Below are 9299 nucleotides of genomic sequence, written 5' to 3' on the forward strand. Positions count from 1 at the left end.
TTTCCATCTTGTCATCCTGTGCGCAGCTTTTATTAACCTAGCTTAGCGAAGCTAAGGCTGCAAATCCTGTCTCCTAGCTCTGCATGTGCCTCTGAATCACCTCCCCCGCACCCCCAGGCCTCTTGCCACACTCTGCCCTCTGTGCAAATGAAGGGGCAGACTTTTCACAGATGATTTGAGGAATCGATAAGTTTTGATCTTTTCCCTTCTGCTCAATAACTGGTTCTATTGTCTCCTCAACTCCCTCTGCTTGTGCCCACCCACAGCTCAGGGCCCAGCTCTCCTCCCCTGGGGTAGGGCAGTGTGCACTGCCCACTCTTCTGCAGGGAGGACAGCAAGCTCTCCAGCTTGGAACATCGCCGCCTGCAGAAACTTATTGGGGCAGCAGTACATCATGGTGCAAGGTATATAACCCCCTCTCCTGTGCTCTGGTTGTGACAGCTGACTGGCGGAGGGGACGTAGCGATGCTGGAGGTGCAGGGCGAGTATTTCCATGCAAATCTGAAGGTCTGGTTTGGAGATGTGGAAGCTGAGACTATGTACAGGTAAAGCAGTGAACCAGTCTGGTGAGCTGATGTTTAGACACAGGCGGAGGTGATGGTGGTGGTGTGTGGCATAAATGGCACCATCCCTAAAGGCTACATCTGGCAGGCTTTTTTTGTCATTATTATGGTCCCAAAGAGCTTTGCTCTACGTAGGAGTTTTGTGCTGGGTTTCCCACAAGACAAAGTAAGACGAGTCTGGAAATAACACACACGTACACAAGTATCGTAATTAGAGATGGAAAAGGCTTCCTAGGGCATCTGATCCATGCCTGTGCCAGCTCGGGATTGCACTTGATGGACATTGACTAGTACGCCAGCATTTACAGCAAGGGATCTCTGGCTGGGAGAATGGGTCCTCCATGAGGCCACTTCAGGAGGTACGTGTCTGCTCCATCTGCAGCATGGGCATGAGGCAAAAATAAAAGAGCGTGAGAGTCTGGGCCCAAAGGGCCAAACCCTGGAACAGGAACCCCACCAAAACAGAGGGGAAAGGGAGAAAGTGACAAAAGAGAGAAGGAAGGAGACTGGACAAATGAGGAGCTGTCATTAATCCTAACACTAAATGCCTGCCACAAGGTGGCAAAATAGAATTTGCTCTATTCAAAGGCACTATGGGAGAAAGGCTGCATTAGGGTTGTGAGTAGGACAGGTCAGAGGCTTCTCTCTGGAAAGGCTACAGTAATATATGTGGTTTCTTTTTTTTTGCGCTCTGTTCCCAGGACCCCCAAGTCCTTAGTGTGTGTGGTCCCTGATGTCTCGGCATTTGGCAGCGACTGGCGATGGCTGAGATACCCCATCACCGTCCCACTCTCACTCATAAGGAACGATGGGCTGATCTACTCCAGCTCGTTCACATTTACTTACACCCCAGAGCAGAGCTTCCTCCCTGCCCTACAGGTCCTTCCAGAGCTGACACAGGACTCTGATTCCTTACTCAACAGCATCCATCAGGAATTCACTCGGACCAATTTTCACCTCTTCATGCAGAGCTAGCAAGCCTGGAATGGTGGAGGATCTTCATAGAAACTGGGCTTGGAACAAGGTCTGCCAGCATCCCTGAAACTGACATTAACACTGAGAGATTGGTACAAACATCCCTGTGGTCTGTAAGACGTGGGGTTAGCCCCCTCCCAAGTGCTCTATCTGTGCATAAAATACCCAGTCTATTCTTTTTAGATTTGTTGAGAATTGTTTCAAAAGGAAGCATCACCCCTTTGTGAAATTTATTAACAAATGAACAATAAATCCATGCATCAAGGAGCGTTTAACTGGTTCAAATGATCTTTTTACTAGACGTTTTGCAGATGTCATGGTTTGGCTCTTTAGCTGGTGTCAAGTGGTGCCATTGATTTCATGGAGTCATTGACCTTAAGGCCAGCAAGTTCCATTGTGATCACCTAGTCTGACCTCAAAGAGCTTTTCACCCAGTAATTCCTGCATTGGGGCCACTGATTTCAGTGGAGCGATATTGATTTATGGCAGCTGAGAATCTGAGCCCAAATGTGCTTTTATTTGCGGCCCCTAATGGGGTTGTTTCTTTAAAAGAAAATTTTGGCTTTAAACAAAGAGAAACTTCAGTCAAAAGTAGCACAGTCTGAGCTTTCTGGGCCGTTACTGGCCCTGTCATCTCACGCACACTGCAGTCTGTGGCTCGGTAGCAAGTTGCTGAGTTAAAGTTGCCTTAAGAAGAATCCATGTTTCATGGAACTGGAGCTCTGAGTGCTACGCACAAGTGGGCTTTAAAGTTCTATTTAGAGTCTTCAGATCACCACGCCACCAAAAGGCCGATAGTATATTTTGAAACATGCTGTTTTGGCAGTTCAGGCTGATTTAGAAATGACTTAATTGCCAAAGCCACACTGGCTTTTAACCTACACCTGAACCCTTGAAGGTATACCAGGAGGCCCGGAAGAAACAGGCTGCTGTCAAGCGAACTTCAGAATCCTGGGCGGGCTTTGCAACAGACGGCTCTTTCTTTCGCTCGTCTAATGGCGTCGCTGCTCCTGGAGGATCCGTCTGTTTACGCCTGTGTCTTGCGGGCATGTGCAGGCTTGTGGCTGGCGTGTTTAGGATTATGCTGCTCAGGTTACTTTATTTCCAGTGGTTTGGAAGATGGATTTTCATGTTTCTCAAGGTCCATGTTCCATGCCTGTCTAAGGGGCAGCTCATTGTTTTCAAGACACTGGACCAAATCCTGCTCTTGTCCAGACCTGCACAACCCCTGCTAACTCCATGGGAGCCCCAGCCCCGCTCCAGGCTTTGGTTCGGTCCTCTGTAGCTCATCCTTGCCTCACGCAGCAAACGTACCGCAAACAGAGCTCATCCAGGCACCATGCAGCAAACACACGGGAGCCTTTGCCCTTTTTATATACGCTATAGTCATATTCACTGAAAGACTTGCTTGGCCTGGCACAGTTTTTGCCCCACCTCTGGGCAGGTCTGTGATCATGGCATCCATGCAGTGTGCCATGGGGTGAGAGAACCCCAAATCCAGCTGCTCTGCACCCCTCTGCTGGAACTGGCTCAAACTAACCTGCTGGGGCAGAGGGATGAGGGAAGCTCTTTGTCCCATCCCCATCACTATCCCCAGTACATCTGTCATAAATATAAAGGGAAGGGTAAACCCCTTTGAAATCCCTCCTGGCCAGGGGAAAGCTCCTCTCACCTGTAAAGGGGAAAGCTCCTCTCACCTGTAAAGGGTTAAGAAGCTAAAGGTAACCTCGCTGGCACCTGACCAAAATGACCCATGAGGAGACAAGATGCTTTCAAAAGCTGGGAGGAGGGAGAGAAACAAAGGGTCTGTGTGTCTGTCTGTATGCTGGTTTCTGCCGGGGATAGACCAGGAATGGAGTCTTAGAACTTTTAGTAAGTAATCTAGCTAGGTATGTGTTAGATTATGATTTCTTTAAATGGCTGAGAAAAGAATTGTGCTGAATAGAATAACTATTTCTGTCTGTGTATCTTTTTTGTAACTTAAGGTTTTGCCTAGAGGGGTTCTCTGTGTTTTGAATCTAATTACCCTGTAAGGTATCTACCATCCTGATTTTACAGGGGGGATTTCTTTATTTCTATTTACTTCTATTTCTATTAAAAGTCTTCTTGTAAGAAAACTGAATGCTTTTTCATTGTTCTCAGATCCAAGGGTTTGGGTCTGTGGTCACCTATGCAAATTGGTGAGGCTTTTTATCCAACATTTCCCAGGAAAGGGGGGGTACAAGTGTTGGGAGGATTGTTCATTGTTCTTAAGATCCAAGGGTCTGGGTCTGTAGTCACCTAGGCAAATTGGTGAGGCTTTTTACCAAACCTTGCCCAGAAAGTGGGGTGCAAGGTTTTAGGGAAGTATTTTTGGGGGAAAGACGTGTCCAAACAGCTCTTCCCCAGTAACCAGTATTAGTTTGGTGGTGGTAGCGGCCAATCCAAGGACAAAGGGTGGAATATTTTGTACCTTGGGGAAGTTTTGACCTAAGCTGGTAAAGAGACGCTTAGGAGGTTTTTCATGCAGGTCCCCACATCTGTACCCTAGCGTTCAGAGTGGGGGAGGAACCTTGACAACATCTCATTCTCCCACCTCCTCCTGTGCCTAGAAATGGCTCTGATGAGACAACAAGCATGGGAGAGGTTGGATCAGCAGCAAGAATCATTTAGGGCCAGCTTTTTAAATGCATTTAGGTGTCTAAAGAGGGAGGTAGGCACCTAATGGGAGTCCCATTGAAATCAATGGGAGTTCGATGCTTCAGTGCTCTTGAAAATCCTACTAGGTGCCTACCTGCATCTTTAGGTGCCTAAATTCCTTCAAAAATCTGTCCCTTAAGGGCTTCAGGACTAGTGTTGCCTAGAGGTCAGAGCAAGGACTGAGAGGCAGGATAGCTGGGTTCTATTCACAGCTCATTGCATGACCATGGGCAAGTTGCAACCTCTCTGGGCCTCAGTTTCCCCACTGGTAAAAAGGGGTTAGTCATGGAACTGTAGAAATGTAGGGCTGGGAGGGACATTCAGGGGGCAAGTCTAGCCCCCTACACGGAGGCAGGACCAAGTAAACCTAGACGATCCCTGATAGGTGTTGGTTCATCCTGTTCTTAAAAACCTCCAGGGATGGGGATTCCACAACCTCCCTTGGAAGCCTGTTCCAGAGCTTAACTGCCCTTAGAGTTAGAAAGTTTTTCTGAATATCCCACCTAAATCTCCTGAGCTACAGATTCAGCCCCTTACTTCTTGTCCTTTATTCTCTGGACGTGGAGAAGAATTGATCACCATCCTCTTTATAACAGCCCTTAACGTATTTGAAGACTTTTGTCAGCCCCCCCCCCCCCCGCCAAGTCTTCTTTTCTCAAGACTAAACATGCCCAGTTTTTTTAACCTTTCCTCATAGGTTGGGTTTTCTAAATGTTTTATCATTTTTATTGCTCTTCTCTGAACCCTCTCTCCAGTTTGTCCACATCTTACCTGAAGTGTGGTGCCCAGAACTGGACACAGTGCTCCAGCTGAGGCCTCATCAGAGCCTAACAGTTACCTCCCATGTCTGACATACGACGCTCCTGTTAACACATCCCAGATTGATATTTGCCTTTTTCACAACTGCATCAGAGTGTTGACTCATATTCAATTTGTGATCCACTCTAACCCGCAGATGCTTTTCAGGAGCAGTAGTACCGTGTGGCCGGTTATTCCCCATTTTGTAGTTGTGCATTTGATTTTTATTACCTACGTGTAGTACTTTGCACTTGTTGTTATTGAATTTCATCTTGTTGATTTCAGACCAATTCTCTAATTTGTCAAGGTTGATATGAATTCCAATCCTGTCCTCCAAAGTGCTACCAGCTCCTCCCGGCTTAGTGTCATCTGCAACATTTATAAACAAACATACTCTCCACTCCATTATCCAAGTCATTAATGAAAATATTGAACAGCATTGGACCCAGGATTGATCCCTGCAGGACCCCACTAAATATCTCCTCTGATGAATCATTGAAAACTACTCTTTGAATACAGTCTTTCAACTTGTTGTGTACCCACCCTATAATAATTTAATCTAGACCATATTGCCCTAGTTTGCTTGTGAGAATGTCATGTGGGACTTTGTCAAAAGCCTTGCTAAAATCAAGTTATACCAACATCTGCTGCTTCCATTCTCTCTCTACACACACACACTAGGCCAGTGACCCTGTCAAAGAAGGAAGTTAAATTGGTTTGATATAATTTGTTCTTGAGAAATCCATGCTAGCTATTCCTTAAAATCCTATTATCATCTAGGTGCTTACAAACTGATCACTGAATAATTTGTTCCTGTATCTTTCCAGGTTTGGAAGCTAGGCTGACTGGTCTATAATTCCCCAGGTCCTCTTTGTTCCCATTTTTAAAATTAGCTTTTCTCCAGTCCTCTGGGACCCACATGAGTTCTCAAAGATAATTGCTAATGGTTCCGAGATTGTATCAGCCTGTTCCTTAAGTACCCAACAATGATTTTCATCAGGCCCTGCCAGCTTGAATACATTTACTTTATCTCAATATTCTTAAACCTGTTCTTTCCATGTTTTGGCTTGCCTTCCTTCCTCCTTGTTATTAATATTAATTGTCTTGAGTATCTGGTCATCGTTAGCCTTTTTAGTGAAGACTGAAGCAAAATAAGCACTAAACACCTCTGCCTTCTTGATGTCATCAGTTATTAGCTCTCCTTCCCTGCTGAGCCGAAGATGTAACTTTTCTTCATCTTTCTCTGGTTCCTAATGTATTTAAAAACCCTCTTCTTACTGCCTTTTATGTCCCCTGCTAGGTGTAACTCACTGTGTGCCTTAGCCTTTCTGCTTTTGTTCCGGAGAACTGCTAGATAAGGTCCACTGGGAAGAAAATCTAATGGATAAAGGAGTTCAGAAGAGCTGGCAGTTTCTTAAGGAGAGAATGTTAGAGGCACAACTGTCAGCTATCCCAATGATCTCTTCTTATTCTTCTTCACATCAGGCTAGTTTGCAGTTGTGACTTTAATAAGATGGGACCTTACCACCAGTTCTCTGCTTGTTTGAAGTTCATTGTCCTTATTCTGCAGCTCTCATTCCTTCCTTTCCTTAGAATCCTGAAATCAGTGATTCTGACTTGCCTACTGGCTCATGTGGAATTCATTACAGTTTGCAAAGCACCTGGAGAAGGGGGAAGGTGGCTAAGGAAGGGCAGAAGGCTATTAAACCCCCCACTTAGCGACATTGTTCTGCCTTTCCACCCCTGCTGGCCCCCCACCTCTAGTGTCCAGCAGAGGGATCAGCAGAGAGCAGCGTCTGTGGTCCCAGCCACGTGAGTCATGGGCATGAGTCAAAAGCCTGCTCCCCATGGTATAGTTTCCTGTATTCCGCTCAGCTCGTCGGTTAATTCTAATTTTAGCACATAAAGAAAAAAAGAGCCATTCTGTTTTCAAGACGGCAATTCGCCATCGCTTCAACAGAGCTCTCTGTTGACTCGGGGCAGATATATTGCACAGTGGAACTCCAGGCAGCTCTGGCAGCTTCACGGTCCCCGGGGCATTAGGCATGAATGGCACAATGTGTAGCCCTAGATCATTCCAGCAAGAGTGGTGAGAAGAAAAATACATTTGATTGGCTCTGCTGGCTCCAGTCGCAGGCAGGTGAGGCCAACAGCCGTGCTGAACGGACTTGGGGTCGAGTCTTTTTCTACTTTATGGAGACCAGGTCTGCGCTGGCAATGCTGCAGGAATTGATTTTTACAGGCAGGGCAGAGCAATGCACAGAGGCTAAAAATACATCCCAGGGCTAGCTGCCGAAGGAAATACATATAACCTGTGTTTTTAATGCAATAATACAGGGGCAGATCCTCAACTGGTGTAGCTTGCATAGCACCAATGTGTGAATGGTGTGAATTGCCCTTCCTTAGCACCCTCTAATGGTGCTACAACCATTTATACCAGCTGAGAATCTTTTCCACAGTGTCTGCACCCGGTGGCATGGCATGGGCATCCACAAACGATATGGGAAAGGTTTTTGGAGAGAGAGGCAGTAGCAGCAAAGTTTCCCAGGATTTCAGGGAGTACCGAGTTAAAAGAGAAGTTTCAGAGATAAACTCTAATGCCAAAGAGAGCTAAAGAAATATTTACGACATTTGAAAATATATATATATATTCCAATAATAAACTATGTTACAGGAACATTAAAGATTGCACAATTCAGCAGAGAGAAGCCAGGAAATGCCAACATTAAGGTTTCCTGTTCAATCTAACTGTACCTTGTCCACTTGCGTTACAGAACACTCCTTAATTCCATGATCACATATTAGCTCTCAAATACAGTGTAGCATAGGGTTTTTTTCTATCACGTTAACCCGGGTGTCCCTACGTCGCTGACTACCAGATGCTGGGACTGGGCAAAAGTGAGTGGATCACTCTAGCTAACTGCCCTGTTCTGTTCATTCTCTCTGAAGCATCTGGCACTGGTCGCTGTCTGAAGACAGGATACTGGGCTAGATGGACCATTGGTTTGACTCAGTAGGGCCATTCGTATATTCTTATGTTAGCCTTGCCTGTGCTGCACCAAACAGTACATGATAAGCCAGACAAAGAAACTCTCTGGAATTCTTATGAAAAGTAAACTTTAAACCTTATTAGCTATGGAGCAGTGTGGCATAGTGCAGAGAGCACTAGATTGGGTAGTCAGGGGACCTAGATCCTATTCCCAGCTCTGCCCCAACTTTGTGGGTGATCATGGGCAAGTCACGTCATTGCTCCCTGCCTCAGTTTCCCCATCTGTAAAATGGGGGTAATGAAACTCCTTTGTAAAGTGCTTTGAGATCTAGTGATGAAAAGACCTAGGTATTGCACAACATACCCCAGAGTAAGTAGACAACAGAGTAATAGTGAAACCTTCCTGGCAGCCCTACTCTTGGCCTCCTAACTGCACAGATACGTTAACTGCAGGTTTGTTTCTGGTTGAAAATAAAATATGTAGTACATGGATGCTGACAAAATTATTCCAATACAGACCTAGAGAGAATTTGATGAAGATGTACCGGGTTACTCTGTCACTGAAATTAGCATAAATAGAAAAGAATGACAAAAATAAATGCTACAAATCTTCTTTTCAGGTAATTGGGGAAATTGGTGTGATATTCCATTGCATTGTTTTAGAAATAGTAAGTGCTTTTCCTCATTAAGGGCTACATTATGACAGCCGTGCAGAAGGAGGCAGAGAGTTTAGCATTTCCTAACTTTCGAGTGTTTAACTATGTAACTTCAACTTTCTGTTAACATCGTTTGCGTGTGCAGTTTCCTAGTTTCTTTTCTTCTTCTTCTTTTTTAAAGAAGAAAACAGATGGAAACAAAATGATAACACAAAGGAGCTTAGTTCTCCAGGATTTCCAGGCTCCGCTGGCATTGCAAAATAATTGGAACTAGCTTGTGGAGATTCCAGAGTAATAATAATACCTAGCATTTATACAGCACATTTTATCAGAAGACAAAACTATGTATAAAGGAATGGCAGGATCATTACCTATATTTTACAGATAGGGAAACTGAGGCACAAAGCAGTGAAATGACTTGCCCACAGTCACAAAGCAACTTAATAGTAGAACCAGGGATAAATCCTTAGGTCTCCTGAATCCTAATCCAGTGCTCCAGCTACTAGACCGCACCAGAACTACTTGCCTAGCCACCAGCAGAACATCGTGGAGCCAGAACACCCCTCTCACCCAAAGAAAGGTTCCTTCCAGGGCAGAGCTCAGGCCCATTGGCAGGGACAAGCAGGCTCCTCAACCTGC

At 45.4% G+C, this 9299-nt stretch overlaps 1 protein-coding gene across 2 annotated transcripts in view; it reads left to right on the forward strand.

Annotated features, from left to right (window-relative positions):
• The window catches only part of RBPJL (recombination signal binding protein for immunoglobulin kappa J region like), a 205148-nt gene extending 201679 nt beyond the window's left edge, over positions 1-3469 (forward strand). For both annotated transcript variants that reach the window (XM_084645489.1, XM_084645488.1), the window contains 2 exons: positions 442-545; positions 1265-3469. In XM_084645489.1, the coding sequence (XP_084501615.1) occupies positions 442-545; positions 1265-1538 (378 nt within the window). In that variant the 3' untranslated portion in view covers positions 1539-3469. The remainder of the gene's footprint in view (positions 1-441; positions 546-1264) is intronic.
• The last annotated feature ends 5830 nt before the right edge of the window (positions 3470-9299 follow it).

The sequence above is a fragment of the Lepidochelys olivacea genome, assembly GCF_965140295.1.
Source record: "Lepidochelys olivacea isolate rLepOli2 genome assembly, chromosome: 13".
NCBI lineage: Eukaryota > Metazoa > Chordata > Testudines > Cheloniidae > Lepidochelys > Lepidochelys olivacea.